The 21,427-nt window shown below is 47.1% G+C and overlaps 1 protein-coding gene across 6 annotated transcripts in view; it reads left to right on the top strand.

The window, feature by feature from the left end:
• Positions 1-1,115: 1,115 nt before the first annotated feature.
• LOC144726672 (nuclear factor 1 A-type-like) overlaps positions 1,116-21,427 on the top strand; it is a 201,501-nt gene continuing 181,189 nt past the window's right edge. For 5 of the 6 annotated variants that reach the window (XM_078605446.1, XM_078605449.1, XM_078605447.1 and 2 more), the window contains exon 1: positions 1,116-2,031. In XM_078605446.1, the coding sequence (XP_078461572.1) occupies positions 2,005-2,031 (27 nt within the window). In that variant the 5' untranslated portion in view covers positions 1,116-2,004. The remainder of the gene's footprint in view (positions 2,032-21,427) is intronic. The other variant, XM_078605448.1, reaches the window with a different exon arrangement.

Raw genomic sequence — 21,427 nt, 5'->3', positions numbered from 1 at the left:
ACACACAGCACTCACAACACAGCACACATACAACACACACACAACACACAGCACACACACAACACACACAGCACACACACAGCACACACACACAACACACGTGTCGCAACTTCTTTAGCGAGCGGGTTCGCGAAGACGGGTCGCCTATTCCCCCCCGCCATCACCTCCCTTCACTTTCCTTACCCCCCCCCCACCATCATACACAGAGCCCCCCCCCCTTCCCTCCGACTCTCTCTCTCAGCAACTTCGTGGTTTCACTGCTCCACTCCACGACCCACACAGACGAACGCCACTACCACCAAACAACCCTCCCCCTCCCATCGCCATCGCCTCTCCTCCTCCTCCCCCTTCCCCTCCACTCTCTCACATCCCCTCTCCCCGGTCTACCACCACCACCACCAACCACCACACCCCTACAAGCCTGCCTCCATTCTCCTCCACAGATTCACATCAGCGGGCGTTGAAACCACTACGGCCAGATTGTAGCACGCACGTGCACACACACACACAGGCACACACAGAGACACGCACAGAGACAGGCACAGAGAGACAGGCGTACACACACACAGAGACACACACACAGAGAGACACACACAGAGAGAGACACACAGAGAGACACACACAGACACACACACAGAGACACACACAGAGACACACACTCACAGAGACACACACACAGAGACACAGAGACACACACACAGAGAGACACACACACAGACACACACAGACACACACACAGAGACACACACACAGAGACACACACAGAGACACACACACAGAGACACACACAGAGACACAGAGAGACACACACACACACAGACACACACACAGAGACACACACAGAGACACAGAGAGACACAGACACACACAGAGACACAGACACACACACAGAGACACACACAGAGACAGACACACACACAGAAACACAGAGACACACACAGTTACACAGAGACACACACAGTTACACAGACACACACACACAGACACACACACAGACACACACAGAGACACAGGCACACACAGAGACACAGGCACACACAGACACACACACTGACACACACACACACTGACACACACACAGACACACACACTGACACACACACACAGAGACACACACAGAGACACACACACACACAGTCACACACAGACACACACACACACACTGACACACACACAGTCACACACACACACAGCGCCCGGGGCCAGCAGGCGCGACTTGGGAGTCGCATTTGGGGGACGCGGGCAGGAGGACGAGACCCTCTCCACCGTCGCCTTCGTAGTAGCTAATAATAATAATAAAACAGTAGCCTAAGTATATACATCGGCTGCGTAGAGAATATTGTGCGTACAGAGGGGACGGGAGATGTGCTAGCTTAGCTTCTAAGGATTATTATTTGCGGTATATATATTGAAAGAAAGAAAAAAAGACTTTAATTCCACGAGGATTTTTTTTGATGTGGTTGTAACCATGCGGAGAGAGTGAACGAGACACGGTGCAGGTTATTATATATATGAGTTCAGTATTCAATGCAGGCTTTTTGCCTATCACTTAACACGAGGGAAGGATGATATAATCAGTATAATTATTAATTATTCTTGTGAATCGTGAGATCGACAAGCAAGGATTTACAGCCCCACCAGAAGCCGAGCAAGCAAGGACACATTGAGCCGCCAAAACACGTGAAGCGAGTAGACGAAACGATCATTAAGTGAATTTAGCAACTACCAATCAACGACTCAAGAAAACTACTTTATTTGCGTTCTCTCCTCCGTATTCTTGTGCGTTATTTTTTTTATATAAAATAACAATTGAAAAATTTCGTGTAAGTTTATGTATTTATGCTACGCGATACAGTTGCAATAGGCTGGACAAATCGACAGAAGATCTGCATTTAAAGGAGTACATCTGTGTTTGAGTATATATATATTACGGCGTTTTTTAAATACTTTTTTTTAATTTGAAGAGGAAAACGAAAGTTTGCCAAAATATCAGCGTCACCAGCGATGTATTCGCCGCTCTGTCTAACCCAGGTGAGTGAGTCCATCTCGATTCGTGTGATTGTGTTACTGATTTTGTGTTCTTGTGTTGCTGTTGTCATCACATAGATCCTCTCTTTACGATGACATCCAATCTTGCTGATGATTCCGCTTGCCTGCTGCTGGATAAATCGCCTGTTAGTGAGATGATAAAGTTTGTGCTGACATCGTACACCGATCCAACGTTGAATTGTAATCTGCCAATAGTGATGGCAAGGACATTACACCCCCATCGTGTCCACGTGTTAATGTACACGTGTTGTGTGTTGTGCGTACACGTGTTAATGTACACGTGTTGTGCGTACACGTGTTAATGTACACGTGTTGTGTATACACGTGTTAATGTACACGTGTTAGTTTACACGTGTTGTGTGTCTACACGTGGTGTGTCTACACGTGTTGTGTGTACACGTGTTGTGTGTTGTGCGTACACGTGTTAATATACACGTGTTGTGTGTACACGTGTTAATGTACACGTGTTGTGTGTGTACACGTGTTGTGTCTGCACGTGTTGTGTCTACACGTGTTGTGTGTGTACACGTGTTGTGTCTACACGTGTTGTGTCTACACGTGTTAGTGTACACGTGTAGTGTCTGCACGTGTTGTGTCTGCACTTGGTGTGTGTCTGTACGTGTTGTGTGTGTACACGTGTTGTGTGTGTACACGTGTTGTGTGTGTACACATGTTGTGTGTGTACACGTGTTGTGTGTGTACACATGTTGTGTGTGTACACGTGTTGTGTCTACACGTGTTGTGTCTACACGTGTTGTGTGTGCACGTGTTGTGTCTGCACTTGGTGTGTGTCTGTACGTGTTGTGTCTACACGTGTTGTGTGTGTGTACACGTGTTGTGTGTACACTTGTGTGTACATGTGTTAGTGTACACGTGTTGTGTCTACACGTGTTAGTGTACACGTGTAGTGTCTGCACGTGTTGTGTCTGCACTTGGTGTGTGTCTGTACGTGTTGTGTGTGTACACGTGTTGTGTGTACACTTGTGTGTGTACATGTGTTAGTGTACACGTGTTGTGTCTACACGTGTTGTGTGTCCGTGTGTGGACACGTGCTGTGTCTACACGTGTTGTGTGTGCACGTGTAGTGTGTCTACACGTGTTGTGTCTACACGTGTAGTGTGTACACGTGTCGTGTGTCTACACGTGTTGTGTGTGCACGTGTTGTGTGTCTGTGTCTACGTGTTGTGTCTGCACGTGTTGTGTGTCTACACGTGTTGTGTCTACACGTGTAGTGTGTACACGTGTTGTGTGTCTGTGTCTACACGTGTTGTGTGTGCACGTGTGAATGTCCACGTGTTGTTTGTCTGTGTGTGTGTTCTCCATTGGGGGTAGTGGTAGTGGAGTGGTTTGCCGGGCGAACCGAATTCGATTTCCCGCTCAAAGTCAACATCGGTGACGGATATCTGGACCGGTTCTTGGATCTCCTCTAGATCGACTCGGCCTTAAGTGAGTAGCTGGTGCGATGTGTTAACACCACCACCACCGGGAAGACAAAGGCGTTCGGGCGTGGTGATGTTGTTCCATCAAATTATCTCGTGTGCCGTGTCGGCCTTCATAGTCTATACAGCTTCGGCGGGGGGGGGGTCTTATTAGCCTCAAAGTGCACCTAGCCTGGCACAAACGCTGCGGTGACATCACTGCCACAGAGTTTCGAATGGCCGCCTTGCTGTGTAATTACAATGCCGTCCATTCACCCCCCCCCTCTCATCTCCTTTGAGTGAACGCGAACTTGGTTATCCCACGAGCGTGACTTACATAATGTGTGTGTTGTGGATCCATTGATAGCAAGTATATTACACCCCCATCGTGTCCACGTGTCGGCATCAGCATCATCATCAGCATCATCATCAGCATCATCAACAGCATCATCAGCATCATCATCATCAGCATCATCATCAGCATCATCATCAGCATCATCATCAGCATCATCATCAGCATCATCATCAGCATCATCAACAGCATCATCAGCATCATCAGCAGCATCATCAGCATCAGTATCAACAGCATCAGCATCATCAACAGCATCATCATCATCAACAGCATCAGCATCATCAGCAGCAGCAGCATCATCAGCATCATCATCAGCAGCATCATCATCAGCAACAGCATCATCAACAACATCATCATCAGCAGCATCATCATCAGCAACAGCATCATCAACAACATCAGCATCATCATCAGCATAATCATCATCAGCAGCAGCAGCATCATCATCAGCAGCATTGTGATGAAGTGAGTTAGCCTGGCCTCCCGGCCACGTGCCATACAGTCGGATGGACTGAGTAGTATGTGGATGCCGGCAATCGACCTCGAACCACCGATTTGCTAAAGCGGTGCAAACTACAGCTCACAAAAGCTGCAGGCGAAACATTTTTTTAACTTCTACAAATGTGACAATTGATGAACGACCAACGCCGTGCCTTTTTATTTATTTATTTAGCACGGTCTCAAACTTTTTGTTTCTTGAGACGAGTATGGTGGTGTTGGTGGTGGGATACTTGTGTTGTTATATTCTTTGTGTGATTAAAAACATTCGTTTGGTGATTCCCATGCATGGCTTTGAATGGGAATTCACACGTGGTAATTGGACCTTTACGATGATCACGTTGGACGCACGAACTTTCTGTTAGTTGTTGCAAGCAAACTTTGTTGACACGACCATGTGTGTGTGTATATATATACCCGTACAGCTCTCCACTTTCTCTAAGGCCACTAAGAATTGGAACTAGTGGCGTGACTTATGACTTCCCACGGGCTTATTAAAAGTGGATATCAATCAATCACCCCCTATGATGGCTGTGTACAGTAAGTGACCTATACAGTTACTTTGATAGCAAAAGCTTGGATGGTGCTATTCATTATTTTCTCGATCCTTTTCATGTGTGTCTGCATCAGTAAAGAGTACGGCTCTTATTAACATTTCTTACATGCTGTTATTCTAATTTTTTGTATTATATATGTGTGTGTCTTTGTGTGTATACGGTATGTATTTAGTTACGTCTGTGTGTTCGTTATCTATTGTAGGTACGTGTAGACACGTATATACCTAACACTACTTTATACACTAACTCGTATATAAGAATGTTATGTTATACACGTACATTTCTGAGAGCTTGGAAAACTGACGTTCTGCTTTGAGTCAAATGCTTTTCATTTGTCTTAAAAAGCCCAGACACAATTGTATTTGGACGTGTGTTTGTCCGATGGTAGAGAAACCTTTCCTAAATAATTCTTCAAGACATCTACAGTATGAATGTGTATATATCTATAGGATTGTGAGAGCTTGGATAATTGCATCAGCTTCGCTTAAATCATGCTGCATTATGAGACAGTCCTCCAAAGGCTAGACCCGATGGCATTTGAAACCCATTCGTTTCTCTACCATCGAATGGTAGAGAGGCCTTTATTAAATATATCTTTCTCGTGTATGTACATATATTATTCACAATTGTACTGCAGTATTCATTTTGGTTTAACGCATAGTCGGCTTTTGCGATCAATATCTAAAATAAGAGGTTTCTGGGTTAATCGCGTAAATATAAATGTGTCGTTAAACCCACCACCACCCAACACAGCCAGTTAGTGAAGTTTGTCACGTAAACAGAACGTAGCCAATTCGTTACGAGTTGAGTTGGAGTGTAAAGCCCACAAACCTTTACAATTTGACCACGGCACAAACTTGTGGGGCTTGCTCTCCAGCACATCGAGTAAGGAATTGGCATGTTTTATTTACGTGACAAACCTCATTAATTGGCTGTGTCGGGTGGTGGCGGGTTTAACGACACATTGATATTTACGCGAACTAACCCCAGTATTCATGACAATGATTGGTTGGCTCACGGGCCCGTCTCCAGCAGAAATCAAGAGGCATGTGTACACATTTTAACTGCAGCATACAAACAATTCCACCCCTACCTCATGAATGCATTCGCTGCAATCTTCCCGATAAATCTTGGTTTGGGGGTGCGAACGTTTGCGTGAAGAGTTTGACCAGAGTTGAGGTTTAACACAAGGTCACACATCACGCGTGTGCTTTGTGTGTGTGTGTGCAACGTCCGTGAGCGTGGTTCAGGATGTGAATCATTAGTCCAAAACGCTGTATATTAAATAATACCCCACCTTCAAGTTTGCTCAAAGATACATTTCCCTTCTCAGAAACTCGTGACGTACGCATGTGCACAGCCACTCTTTGATTTAACGCGTTATTAATATTATTTGGCAAGGGCATGGATTTTTGTTTTTGAAAAAAAATTGGTTCGTAAAAAACTTTGGAACCTAACACTTCGTGAATTAATGGAGCAGCATTTTTTTTTTTTGCAAACAGAAAGAACGGGCCCTAAATGTACAGTTTATAGTAATTCCCAGGCTTGCCTTGCAACAATGCGTTGATTGTGAGGTTGTGCACAGACCAACTACAGTGATGGCATTTCAACGTTGCCCATTATCCCGTGCCAACTTTGCTGCCAGTGAAGATGCACGGCGCAAGTTGAACGCGGTTGTGCGGCGCATTTCATCAATACAGTCGGTTTAAAAAAAACCAAAAGGGTTCGTTTCCGTTAACTTATAACATTAATAAGTGTTTTAAGAGAAAAAAAAAACGCTTTCAAGCGGTCACGTTAAGAGTTTCGCAAGGGATTATTTTAACATTTCAAGGACAATTGATACCGTTCTATGCTCGTGATCCTCTGCGCATTGATTGACTGTAATAGTACGAAGCAAAGAGGCTTCAGTAATTGGCCGTGATGTTTATCTCATTAAAACCGGCAATTTGCCACCGTCGGCAAGTATGTATAGATGCTATGTGTCTGTGTGTGGAGAGCGGTGGCGCAGCGGTTAGCGTCACGAGTTGGATTCCCACTCACGGCAAACGCATGGGGCGATTGTCTCAACCGGTCCTGGGCCTCTCCAAGGTCTACTCGGCCTAAAATGAGACAAAGACGGCTGGGCTGTGGTTGCTGGTCACCAACCCACTAAGTGTGCCGTGCCGGTCTTCACAGATGCTCGCGATCAGAACTTGTCCACAACATTGTGTTCAGGCGACACGTGGAGATCTTCATTTTGTGTCCGTGTGTGTGTGAGAGAGAGACCTGTGTTGGATTACAGAACGTGAGGTGTGTGTATTTGTAGTGTGTGGTGTGTGTGTATTTGTAGTGTGTGGTGTGTGTATTTGTGGTGTGTGTATTTGTAGTGTGTGGTGTGTGTGTGTAGTGTGTGGTGTGTGTATGTGTAGTGTGTAGTGTGTGTATTTGTAGTGTGGTGTGTATTTGTAGTGTGTGGTGTGTGTATTTGTAGTGTGTGGTGTGTATTTGTAGTGTGTGGTGTGTGTATTTGTAGTGTGTGGTGTGTGTATTTGTAGTGTGTGGTGTGTGTATTTGTAGTGTGTGGTGTGTGTATTTGTAGTGTGTGGTGTGTGTATTTGTAGTGTGTGGTGTGTGTATTTGTAGTGTGTGGTGTGTGTATTTGTAGTGTGTGGTGTGTGTATTTGTAGTGTGTGGTGTGTGTATTTGTAGTGTGTGGTGTGTGTATTTGTAGTGTGTGGTGTGTGTATGTGTGGTGTGTGTATTTGTAGTGTGGTGTGTGTATTTGTAGTGTGGTGTGTGTATTTGTAGTGTGTGGTGTGTGTAGTGTGTGTGTGGTGTGTGTATTTGTAGTGTGTGGTGTGTGTATTTGTAGTGTGTGGTGTGTGTATTTGTAGTGTGTGGGGTGTGTATTTGTAGTGTGGTGTGTGTATTTGTAGTGTGTGGTGTGTGTATTTGTAGTGTGTGGTGTGTGTATGTGTAGTGTGTGGTGTGTGTATTTGTAGTTTGTGGTGTGTGTATTTGTAGTGTGTGGTGTGTGTATGTGTAGTGTGTGGTGTGTGTATTTGTAGTGTGTGGTGTGTGTATTTGTAGTGTGTGGTGTGTGTATTTGTAGTGTGTGGTGTGTGTGTTTGTAGTGTGTGGTGTGTGTATTTGTAGTGTGTGGTGTGTGTATGTGTAGTGTGTGGTGTGTGTATTTGTAGTGTGTGGGGTGTGTGTTTGTAGTGTGTGGTGTGTGTATTTGTAGTGTGTGGTGTGTGTATTTGTAGTGTGGTGTGTGTATTTGTAGTGGAGTGTGTGTATTTGTAGTGGAGTGTGTGTATTTGTAGTGTGTGGTGTGTGTATTTGTAGTGTGTGGTGTGTGTATGTGTAGTGTGTGGTGTGTGTATGTGTAGTGTGTGGTGTGTGTATTTGTAGTGTGTGGTGTGTGTATGTGTAGTGTGTGGTGTGTGTATTTGTAGTGTGTGGTGTGTGTATTTGTAGTGTGTGGTGTGTGTATTTGTAGCCTGAAGTGACTATTGGGGCAAGTGCTGTTAGCGAGCACCTATGAAGGCCAGAACGGCACACGAGGGGGTGGGTGGCCAGCACCACGCCCGACCGCCTTTGTCTCCCTGAGTGGCGATGTTTACGCACGGAACCAGGTACTCATTTCAGTCTGAGTCGACCTAGGGGAGGCCCAGGACCGGCTCAGATAATCGTCACTGATGGTGTTGTGTGTGCGCGTGTACCTCGTGCACAACAAAGCTTGCAGAGTTACCATTCGTCATCACGCGTGTGACTTGTGTGTTGGGATAGAGGACCGTGTGTCTATTTAGTTACACACACACACCACGACGTGTCCGTGTCACAATAACTTTGACAGAGCCCATCTCCACGATGCAACATTTTGTAGAGTCTTATGCAGTAGCATTGTCTCCATGCTGTGTGTGTGTTACTGTGTGTTACTGTGTTAAGTTTGAGACGATTAAAGAGACAAAGATCCCCCGTGTAGCCTTAACAGAGTGTTGGGGCAAGTGCTGTTAGCGAGCAGCTCCAATGAAGGCCGGCACGGCACACGATGTGGGTGGGTGGCCAGCACCACGCCCGACCGCCTTTGTCTCCCCATCGGCGACGTTTACATACTAATTTGAGGCTGAGTCGACCTAGGGGAGGCCCGGGACCTGTTCAAGTTCGTAGGGCAGCGCTAACCACGACACGACCGCTTTGTGCCGCGGCAAACTTTCGATTGATGCTCCCAAATCCGTGATTGTGTTTTTTTTCTTCCAATTCTGAAATGGTTGTTGGTGTTGGGATTCTTGCGAATACAACTTGACTCTGTTTACCAGGAAGGGTTATCACAGCTACGCGTGGTTTCTGGGTTTTTTTTTTGCAAAAGGAAATTAAGTCATGCCGCATGAAGATAACGCAACACAGAGGGGGGTTTTTTGTCCACATATATTTATTTTGGAATGGTTTGGGGGGGGGGGAGTTTTTGGCTGCATTCCCGACACAACTGAACTTCCAAGAAGTACTGTACACATGTCTGTGTGTACACGTGTGTGTGTGTGTCTGTGTGTACACGTGTGTGTGTATGTGTGTGTACGCGTGTGTGTGTGTGCACGTGTGTGTGTGTGTACGCGTGTGTACACGTGTGTGTGTGTGCACGTGTGTGTGTGTGTACACGTGTGTACACGTGTGTGTGTGTACACGTGTGTCTGTGTGTGTGTACACGTGTGTCTGTGTGTGTGTACACGTGCGCGTGTGTGTACGCGTGTGTGTACGCGTGTGTGTACGCGTGCGTGTGTGTACACGTGTGTGTCTGTGTGTACACGTGTGTACACGTGTGTGCGTGTACACGTGTGTGTACACGTGTGTGTCTGTGTGTACACGTGTGTGTCTGTGTGTATACACGTGTGTGTGTGTGTGGGGGGAGCGGTAGTGTAGCGGTCAGCGCGCTGCGCTACGAACTTGGTGACCCGAGTTCGATTCCCGCTCACGGCCAACACCATCAGTGACGATTATCTGAGCCGCTCCTGAGCCTCCCCTAGGTCGACTCAGCCTCAAATGAGTACCTGGTGCGGTGCGTAAACATCGCCACTCAGGGAGACAAAGGCGGTCGGGCGTGGTGTGGTTCTGGTCACCACTGCACCCTGACATTGGTGCGTTTTTCCAGGCGGCTTTCACTCACAATTGGTAGTAACCACATCATTGTACGCTGTGCTATAACGAGGCGACCTGTCTGTGTGTGTGTGTGATCTGTGTGTGTGAGTGTGATTTGTCTGTGTGTGTGATCTGTGTGTGTGTGTGATCTGTGTGTGTGAGTATGATCTGTCTCTGTGTGTGTGTGATCTGTGTTGTGTGTGTGTGATCTGTATGTGTGAGTGTGATCTGTGTGTGATCTGTGTGTGTGAGTGTGATCTGTGTGTGTGAGTGTGATCTGTGTGTGTGTGAGTGTGATCTGTGTGTGTGTGAGTGTGATCTGTCTGTGTGTGATCTGTGTGATCTGTGTGTGTGATCTGTGTGTGTGAGTATGATCTGTGTGTGTGTGATCTGTGTGATCTGTGTGTGTGATCTGTGTGTGTGAGTGTGATCTGTGTGTGTGAGTGTGATCTGTCTCTGAGTGTGATCTGTGTGATCTGTGTGTGTGTGATCTGTGTGTGTGTGATCTGTCTGTGTGTGTGATCTGTGTGTGTGTGTGATCTGTGTGTGTGTGTGTGATCTGACTGTGTGTGTGATCTGTGTGTGTGTGTGACTTCCACTGTGGACTGGTGTTGCTTTCGAGGCGTCCGGAGTTAAATAATTGTGTTACGCAAGAACTTACGCAACGTTCACCTTAGATGTGACCCGCACTGTCGTTCACAAAGTGGAAAACTTTGCTATTTGCGTTACGTAATCCCACGCAATTAAAGAGGAATGTGTAGTATTATTAATACTATTGACGTGTGAAGCGTGTTGAATACGTTACCATCGGCTGACATAAAAAAAACCCTTTCGTGAGCAGTGATCGATTCCAGCCCCCCCCATCCCTCCCCATTCGTCATTCCACTGCTGGATGAACGAACGACTCCACCACATGCCGGCCGATGTTCTTCTTTGACCATACTTCACCACGCCGGTCATTGCAGGTTGGCTACAAGGACAAAGGAAGGAGGGGTGGTGGTGGTGGTGCAGACGGAGGCTTGGCTAGCGGGGGGGGGGGGGTACTCAGATGTCACCCAAAAGCCATGGCCAGGGTTGGAACTCATCAGGTTCACCAGTGTAGTGTGAACCCTTCCCACGTCTCATTTGGCCGGCGGTGATGACAAGTTGGGAAGTCAGTGTCCAAGTGCAAGGTGCAATGAGTGGTGCTTTGGTCAATCCACTGCTGGATGGGGGTCTCTCTTATGCCGGAGCAGACACAATGCAGGTCGCAGAGTCTTAACGTTGAGATGCTTTTCATTGTATATCTATGAATGTATGAATGGGGGGGGGAGCGGTGGTGTAGTGGTTAGCGCGCTGTGCTACTAACCCGGCGAGCCAAGTTCGATTCCCACTCACGGCCACAAACACCGGGTGACGTTTATCTGAACCGGTCCTGTGTGTCCCCCCCCCCACCTAGGTCGACTCAGCCTCAAATGAGTACCTGGCGCGGCGTGTAAACATCGTCACTGGGGAGACAAAGGCGGCCGGGCGTGGTGATGGCCACCCACCCCCTCGTGTGCTCGCTAACAGCACTTGCCCCAACATATTCTGTTGGTAGGGCTATACGGCGGGGGGTGTTTTATTTATTTGTTATGAATGCGTTTGTTATAAGCAATGCATGCATGTATAGTCAAGAAAGTAGGCATGAGCCAATGACCATGATTTTATACAATTAATCAAACAATTCGCGTGGCATACCTATGTAACACACGGTGCTGATGTACGTATTTATTTGTAGTATATATGTGTGTGTGCATGTTTTTTTTAATTGTATGATAATAATTGTGTGTATATATGTAGTATATACACGCACATTTACACATGTAATTGGTGTATTTGCATAGACAAGTCACACGTATGCATTTGTATTGCACTATGCAGTTGTAATTGCATGCATGTACATGCATTCGTACATAGATATGCATTAAACCTACATTGATGTGTCTATATGTGCGGAACAATGTATTGTGCATATGCATACCGACGTAATATATATGCATATTTTTAAAATCACATATATGTATGCGATGGTATAGATATACATATATGTTATACGTCTCGTGTGTGTGTGTGTATATATATACACACGATATATACCCATCTGAGCTTGGTGTTACTTGCTGAGTAAATCAATAATTATTTGATAATGTGTCTTTACACGGATACGTACTATTCATCATTCTTTCACGTAACATGCATACACACTTACAAACACATTCGTAAGCACAACAGTATAATTAGGCATTTATAAAAGTGCCCTTAACCTGCAATTTTCAAAGCCGTAATTTTTCTTGTACAAATTGCAACTCTTGAGATATATTTTCTCTGAGTTGTTGCGGTCGTAGGCAGTTAGTTAATGGCATAATTAATGTACTCAATTCTATTAAAGCCACTTTAATAAAACATCACACAACAAGCGATCGTAGCTTTCTAACAGTTTCCTTGTGACTGCATTTCTTGTTTTTTTCTCCCCCCCCGCTCTCTTTATTGCGGTTCTTCTGTGGATAAGAGTTTGGCATCGCGATGGAAAGTTTGCAAGCCACCACGTAGTAGATGTGTATAATTGTTTATATATATACACACAAACTGCGTCTGTGCCCCCTTTTTTTTCCGCTGCGGATGTTTTGATCCCAAACCGAGGAGCCATTGGGGAGCGAATGAGGAGTGGGTGGGTGGGTTGGTGGGTGGGGGGTTTCTGGAGTTATTTGAATGTAATTTTATATAAACACGCGTCATTGTGTGTTTGTGTTGAGCTGCATACTTTGCAATGCATGCGCCAAAAGTGTTGTTGTTTTTTTAACATGACGACGATAACGGAGCGAAATGGTTTTCGCGAAAATAATTTCATGGGGTTTTGCGTGGGATTATTTTCACACTTGACGCTTTTTGTAAACGTTTATTCCGTATAATTGTAATACATCTTATTTTTTTACTAGCGGCGTAAATAAAATATCGATTTTAAATATCGATATCTCTAAACATACATGAATCACGTTTCTATTAGACCCTCGTGGTGTGGAGTGCTGCCTGTCTCCAATGATTCACTCAGCCTCTTTAACTTCTCTGTCTCTCTGTTGTCTTTCTTTGCGTCTCTCTGCGATGTCTCTGCTATTTCTCTCGCCTCAATGTCTCTCTGCCATGAAGAAGGGCCATTACCCGAAACGTCACCTGTTGTGTAATATTTAGCCCTCTGTGGGGAAGCGTGATCGACGAATCTGTTGAGGTTTAGTTATTGGTGCCGCTGCCAACACACCGTCACGTTATTTTGGCGATTATATAAAAAAATACGGCGCCTTATTGATTTTGTGTAAACAAAAGTTGCTATATTCGCTTAATGTCAGAAAAAGCGAATGTCTTTGTTCAATATATTTCTAATTGATGCTAAAGTATTTTTTCTTCCATCTGCAATGCAGTTTTTTTGCAACGTCAGTCAGTCAACTCAACTAATGGTCGTTTTTAATCTGACTTTGTCACTAAAACCACATCCATTTGCCCGCCAAATCACCCACTTGCCAAAAAGTGGCCGAGAATTTTTCGAGAATTTTCCTTATTCATAATTTAATTAACGTCTCGTCTAATTTTGTTCCGCAAAAAAAAAAAACCCAAAACACTTCACCGTCGGTTTTCACGCCCGTGCACTTTGTCAGCGCTCTCCGACTTTTTACAAATTTTCGCAAAGCTTATCTTTGCGTTGCCAACCCTCGTTGAAACGTCGCTAGCCGCATGCCGCAATCCGTACCGAGGCTTAGCAGAGCAGAATGCCGTCTTTATTACTGCGAGCTTACGTGGAACGACAAAACGTTCATCGCAAACTTTTAGCAAGCACTTGCTCGAGCAAGCACGGCGTTTATTTTCACACCGGTAAAATGTTGTTCGTTTTTTTACAACGTCGCATGTGAAATAGACGTCCGTGTCTGCGTGAGGTTACCTGCAGTTGGGTTTTTACCCCTCGCGCACTCCACCACTAAGTTTTACAAAACAATTTGTGATGTCCAGTGAAATACAATTTCCTTAGCATTGCAAGAGCCTTTTTTTGACTTGCCTCTGCCCGTGGGTGCGACCTGAGGCTTTTTGTCGTTAGGAGAAGAGGCATGGGGCCACGCTCGTCGTCGGCATTTAAGGCTTCGTTAAAATGGGAATTAAAATCCAATTATTAATCCAATACCAGGGCGCTTCATCAAGCACCATGTACCTGGAGAGAGAGAGAGAAAGAGAGAGAGAGAGAAAACATTACAAGGTAAAGAAAGTGCACATGTTTTTCCTGGCTCAGTCCTGAACATTTTTAATATGACGTTTCTCCTCTCTGTTTGTAGTTTCAATAAATAATCGCGCGTTTGTGATGTCCTTCCAGTGACAATACAGAGGTTGCTTTGTGACATGAAACACTGAATGGTTCTATTTAATTGTCTTCTTCGCGAATATTTTCTTTTAGGTTCACCTTTTTTATTACGATTAAATGCGCGCACGTATTTGCATTTAATTGTCTGCAGTTCTACAAAAAAATATTCATTGTGGAAATCTTGCAATGAAAAGCTGCCAAGGTAGTTTGTTTACTTGCGTGAGTGCACATCTCAGACGGGGCCGTGGTCTTGGGGTGGTACGGCGAGCATTCAGCAGCAGATTCACCATGGCTGGCGATAACGATGGCATTTCAAATTAACAACTTAACTTATTTTGGTAATCTGCCGCCGCACCGACTTATCCACTTAATTTCGTCTGGAATGATTTTTCACGCTTTTGACGACAACAACAAAAACATGACCGCAAATGTGAATTAGCAGCAGCATCGCTTTAGCGGAGGCAACGCAAGAGGCGTGCTGTTAAAGAAAAATTACCTCCAAATGCACCGACACCAACATCTATATCATATCTTTTACACATACACACCAGTTAATTCCCACGGACGCTCCCTATCCATGCGATTGTTATTCTAATATACCAGGATGCCGCAAAGTATGTGTTTTTATTCTACTCTTAATCTGATATTTGAAAACTATTATTACTTACAATGGTTAGTGCAGTGGAACTTGCAATCCAAAAAGTTGCACTCATTACACGGAAAGTGTTTGCTACAAATCAAGAGCAATACCTTGCTGAGCTAATCAAGGAGCATAAACCATCATGCAAACTCCAGTCATCCTCGTAGCAGCAGCAGCGGCTTTTGGCTCACCATCGAGCAAAGACGATCACTACATCGCTCGCTTTCAGATGCGCTTCTGCGGCCGTCTGGAACGCTCTACCCTCTGATATTAGGAAGCCACTGGAGCAATGCATTTTAAAATCTAGATGGAAAACTCGTTCCTTTAGAACTGCTTTTTGCGTTAAGTTTGTTGTCTTTCTCCCGCACCTCCGATTAGCACGGTTGACTAGGTACGGTGCTTCGGTTCGATTCAAATGTTCCCTGCACGGCAGTCAAAACAATTGGCAAGTTTCTCAAATCTCTCAGTCCAACCTGCGGTATATTCGTCGTCGAGCGGCGGATCGCGTGGTGTGTGCTAAAGTGCCGGCGGGAACTCCCTGCCCCTTCCAAGTCGCCCGGCAAGTGCGGAAGCTTGGGACAATAATTACTTTCCGGAGCCCTCTGCAGCAGAGGCGTGAGCAAGCATTTTTGCAGGTCTGCGCCTTTGCGTTCCTTCGCGAATTTATTCTGGCAGAAGCAGCCCTGCTCGTCTGAGTTTCCCCGCTGCTTTCGGCAAGCGGGCGAAAGAAGGGGATGCCTTAGCAGCCTTGCAGGAATTGCCGTGTTTTTGTGTGTGTGTGTAGCCGCATATTAAGTTCATTCAGGGAGTGTGTGTAATCCCTTTTTAATAATAAACACAGGTTTCTTTTTGCCTTGGGTGGGAGGTGGGTGGGGGGGGTGAAGAAAACCAATCTTAGAGCCACCGTGGAGGGGAGTGAGTAGAGGGGAGAGAGAAGGAGAGAGCGAGAGGGGGGAAATAAACCCCTACCTATGTCTTCCGTAGCCATTGCTTCGGCTTAACTTTAATGTTTTTGTTTTAATGCACGCATAGGAAAGATGTCTGTCGAAGCCGGAGGTATTTGCGCCTTCGTACGGGAACGCACAATGCGACGCGATGGAACGGGCGGGGATCTCAAATCTTTTTTTTTGGTCTGCCAAAAAAGAAAACGGGAAATTTGTAATGTTTGCCGCTATGTCCATTAAAATTTTCCCAGATGCGTGCTTTTGCGCTGCGTAGCCCCCTCCGATTGGCTTGGAACTCGTCGCAAAACATCGAACGATGGACGAGCGCTTGACGACGACGCGGCCAAAACGGTCGCCCTCTCAAAAGTCGGAGAGCGCCCCCCGCCACCCCCCCCCCCCCCCACGGATTTGCCTGTCCATTTACATTATTGATAATCATAAGCGTTGAGCACCTAATGCTGTAATAGCGTTATAAATATCCTATTGGGTGGAAATAATTAGCAATGTAACACTCGCTGGAGTAGGATTTTTGCGCGATGCCTGGTTCGTTTTACTCGCAGAGCTTTCCTTAGCGTGTCCTGTCACACTGCTCTGGCTCACATTATGTAATGCGTCCAGGGAGTTCGGGATCTGTCTGTCCGTTCGTCTGTCTGTCTGTCTGTGTCTGCATCTGTCAGTCTGTCTTCTTCATCTCAATTTCTGTCTGTCCGTCTCTTTGTGTATCTCTCTTCTCTGTCTGTCTCTATGTCGGTCTGTCTTTGTACGTATCTCTCTCTGTTTATCTGTCTCTTTGTAGATCTGTCTGTTTGCCTCTGCCTCTTCATCTATCTCGCTGTCAGTCTGTCTCTCTATTTGTCTCCACGTCTCTCTGCGTATCCATCTGTTTGTATTCTTTTAGCTCTTTTTATTACGAAGTCTGTTTTTCTCTTTATCTCTCTGTATGGCTGTCTGTCTCGTTGTCCAAGCTGCCTGTCCCTTTCTGTGTCCGTCTGCTGCCCGCCCTCCGTGTTGAGTGTTATTCGCGTCTCCGTCATCTTATCGTAGACGGAAAATTCCCCCGTCATAAAAATAATAATAATAATAACTCTCCCCTTTTTTCTTCTCAAACGTTCTATGATTAAACGCACCCCGCGTTGGTTATTAACACGTGTGCAGGATAAGTATCAGAATGTTGAGCACGGGCTATCCGGGAGTTAGCGCTAACTCCCGACGTGGCGATTAAGTCCCGATACAGCGGCGATCTATGTACCGATTCGCTTCCTCCGCGATCAGCAAGGACACACAAAGCTTCGGGGAATAGATTCATGATAATACATTTTTACTCCTGTTATGTGACTCGGTCTCTTCCATTTGCGTGCTGTGAGTACCTGGTGCGGTGTGTTAACATCAGCACTGGGGAGACAAAGGCGGTCGTGCGTGGTGCTGGCCACGCCATTGCCTCGTGTGCCGTGTCGGCCTTCAAAGGTGCTGCTCGCTAACAGCACTTGCCCCAGGAGTCTGTTGAGGCTATAGGGGGGGGGGGGGTGGATTTTTGCCTTCGTTCTCGTACAATGAACATTGACTTAGTTGCTGCTCGTTTGAAAAGCCTCCCAATGAATGATTTTTGCAAGGGGCTTTGGCACCGAGTGGTGCAGCATTGCCTAGGCTGTGACACCCTCTCAACATCGAGTTCTTGCGTGAAAAGCAAATATGGGTCCGTGTACCAAGGCTGGGTAAATCTATGCCGCATGCATTTTTGGTAACAAAATAAAAATCTATATATATAATCGAGTGACATTGTACATGTTTGAGAGGACGCCTGCCTTGGAGATGGAGCGATGAGCTCAGCTCGTGTGCTGCAGGTGTTGGGTGGAGCGTTACGTCGCGGGATCATTCGAGATGGCGACGGATTGGGGGGAGGTCTTCGCCAAGCAGTGGATTGATCACGGCTGCTGCTGCTGCTGCTGCTGCTGACGATGAGGAATGATTCGATTCTTTTGCCAGTCGGCTGCTCGATGAAGGCCTCCGCACATTGTGCCGTTCATGGGGGGGTCGTTTGACCGCACTTCACCGCACCGGTCCGTGCGGGCGTTCGTAACATGGAGATAGGGGTGCGGTGCGGACCAGGACCGGTTTAGGTATCGTTCGTCACTGACATTAGCCGTGACTGGGAATCGAACTCGGGTCGCGCCGTGTCCACGGAGCAGTGCCACCGATTCCCTCCCCCCCCTCCACCCACCTTGACTTTTTTTTGTATTCGCACGTAAATAGTTTTTCTGATTCATTTCAGTCTTTCCGGGCCTCTGTGTTGGGCGAGTGTAAGGCCGGCATGTCTTAAGGCAACACGGGGTGTGTGGCTGGGTCATGACCATGTTATTCTCAGTCCTGATGGTGTGCACATGAATGCCCGCGTGCTCGCTAACAGGTAATCTTGTGATTGATTACGAATCCCAGCCTCGGTTGTTAAAGCACGCAGCTCCGATATCTCCCACGGTGAGGTTTTGAACTCTATAATTTAAGGAGTTTAAATTAATTTATTACAATGAAAGATTTGGCAAATTTTGGGCCATTCTACGATAAGATATTAAGAAGCACAACGCCAATTGTATATCACGTGAAACAACTCGAGATGCAATGTACAAAGACAGACACTGTCAGAACACTGATTTGCTCGCAATGTCTGGAGGTACCAAAAAATATGAAACCAATTATATTTATGTCATGTACATACAGATTTATTTCTAAAGGAGATGAGTGTGTGTATATATATATTATAGGAGTTATATAAGTTATATATTTTTTGGCTTGACGATTTGTACAGGACGATTTGCGAAACGCCTCTTCCGTTTGCGTCGAGCAGCGAAGTCCGCTGCAACTGCTTCTTCATCTTCCGTATCGGCAATTCCCGTCGCGCGCTCATTCCTGCTCATTCTGCCCGCTGTACATTTATACATTTCGATAATTTAAGCGGTGCCGGTGAACACAGCAGCACTGTACAGTTGCTTCACAAAGTCCACCCGAGCGACAATTTCATTTCGTAATAAACACAAGTCACAACACGGGCAACGCGCAGGTTAATTAACGGGGCGGGTTCGAAAGAGGAAACTTTCGATTTTGTCAGATTTTCACTCGGTGGGAGGAAAAAAATAAAAGTTACCAATTTCCGCGCCCGCTCCTCACTTTCGCCGTCTTGTTCCCAAGCGCCACGTTCTCCGCCATTTCACGTCGCCGAGCGCCACGGGAACGCCGGCGCCCGCCGCTGGCACCGAGGGCCCACAACGCGGGACCGCTGCGTCGAAAACCCAACGGTAGAGCCACCCAAACAATCGCTTGACTTGCGATCGAGCACGTGATACGATATACGTACGTATCGATCATTTTGGTTCCCGTCGCTTTCCAAAATTATTCCCCCACGATCCAGAATTTTGTTTGCGCGCGCACAGAGCACCTTAGTTTTTTCCACTCGTGCGGTTTGTTTGTTTGTCAAACCGAATTGCGCGTACGGGGGGATGCGCGCATTGAGTTGTTTGGTGTTGCGCGTCGACGGCCGTGTCTCTTCTTTTTTGTTGGAAATCCTTGAAACTCGTTGGGAGTGTTTGCGAATTTACGACGGCCGTGCCCCGGACGCAAAACGCCAGCGACCGCTGGGGCAGTACCCTAGTCATTTCACGTTTTTCGCCGTCATTACCGTCCCGACTTCTGATTGCGATGCGCACGGTTCGCTCCTATTGCGCAACATAGCATGGCCAATTTCAATTCCTTTTTTGCAGTTCTCTAAAATGCGCATAATGCCACAAATTCACTTTCGCCATCGTCCAGTTACATAATAAACGTGTCCATATTTATTTACGCGTATTTTTTCCCTCTTCATGAGAGTCCCCACCTCTTTAAGCTTTTCTGTCTTTCCAGCTGCCAAAATCGGCCCCAACTTCCCCACCCTCCCACTTTTGTGACTTTGGAGCCAAGTATTCCAACCGTCCCCTCTCCCCCCCCACACTCCTTCTGTCTGCATGTCCCCCCCCATCCCCCCTCTCTCTCTCTTCCTCTGCATCCTATTTCTCTCCATGTCTCTCTCTCCACCGTTTTGCCCGTCCTCATCTGCTGTCTCACCAAAAGGCTGCCCTGTCAACCGCTCAAAAAAGATTCTACGTTTGGACACCGTTGGTGATAACACTGAGCGCGGAAGGGACCCTGGCCTAACTCGCTGGCTGGCTGGGCCACGCTGACCGGCCGATCGATCGACCGGCCGGCCGGCCCGACCGGTTGGTGAGCAAGCGGGCAGACGGGCGGGTGAGCGAGCGAGCTGCTCCCTCCAAATAATTTGAATAAACTTTTCCAAAAAGCCACTTTGCGCTTGTCTGCGCGCGCATGTGCAGCCTCTCATTAATTTATAACAAAGGGGAGACCGCGCGGGATGCACATTTAATAAGCAAGTCGCACATGAGGATATTCCCTGGGATTTATCGCTATGTTGCGCATTTAAATTATTAATTTTTTTGCAATTTAATTGGAGCTTCCTTCGGTGGTCTCCAACTCCAAACTCCTCCCACATCGCCTCCTCTCTTGCTGAGCGGACGCCGCCCGTGCTGTCCGTACTCGGCAGCCAGAGCGGCGGGGTTGGGCCTTACGAATCGTACCCCCCTCTCTCCTCCGCACCCAACAACTCCAGCCCATACTCCGCTGCCGCCAGCCAGCCCGTCCCCCCCCACCGCCCCCCCACCCACCTCGTCCTCAGTAAATTTTTATCGAGCCATGCTCAAGTGCATTTGTTGAGACCGCACACGCGTGATCGTAAGTGTGTACGCGCGCGAGTGTCCGTGTCCCGGTGTGCGTGTGTGCCCGCTCGCGCGCGTGTGTGCGAGCGAGTGCGTCTGCGCGCGTCCGTTCGCCTCGCTCTCTCGGTCGCTCTCGCTCCCCTCTCTCTCTCTGGCTCCCGTGCCGAGCTTTTCGTGGCTGGCAGCCATGGCGTGGCCGTGTACGTAAGAGAGAAAGAGGGCGACGACACACTGAGTGAGAGAGCGAGCGAGCGAGAGGGCGAACGAGCGCGAGAGAGCGAGTGAGCGAGAGCGCGAGGGAGCGAGCGAGCGAGAGAGAGTGCGAGCCTCAAAAAAAAGTGAACAAAATCGCGGCCGACGAAAAAAGTCGGTGGGCACTCGGCGAGGGTCCCGTCTGGTGCACGGGCGGCTTTCCCTGCCAGGAGGCTCTCGGCATCGGGCGGCGGCGGCAGCAGCCCTTACCGCTCGTGCGGGGTTTTTTTCTTCCAATTTTTTTTTTGGCAGCGGCTTTGGCCGCCCAACAGCGGCTGGGAGAAAAAAGAGCGAGCTTCATCCTGATCGGCCACCTCCTCCTCCTCCTTCCTCCTCTTCTTCTTCTTCCCGCTCTTCCCTTCGAAGAGAGCAGGCGGTCGCTCAAACCTTGCACCCATGTCGATTGTCCTGGGCCCGCCGGCAGTTTTTGGGGTGAGTACAGAGGCAGCGCGGGGGTTTGTGTTTTCCGGTCCGGGGTGGGCACCGCTCGC

This window comes from Lampetra planeri, chromosome 24 (genome assembly GCF_965212315.1).
Source record: "Lampetra planeri chromosome 24, kcLamPlan1.2.h2, whole genome shotgun sequence".
Taxonomy (NCBI): Eukaryota; Metazoa; Chordata; class Hyperoartia; order Petromyzontiformes; family Petromyzontidae; genus Lampetra; species Lampetra planeri.
The sequence above is the reverse complement of the archived record's forward strand: the minus strand, read 5'-3'. Positions and strand labels throughout refer to the sequence as shown.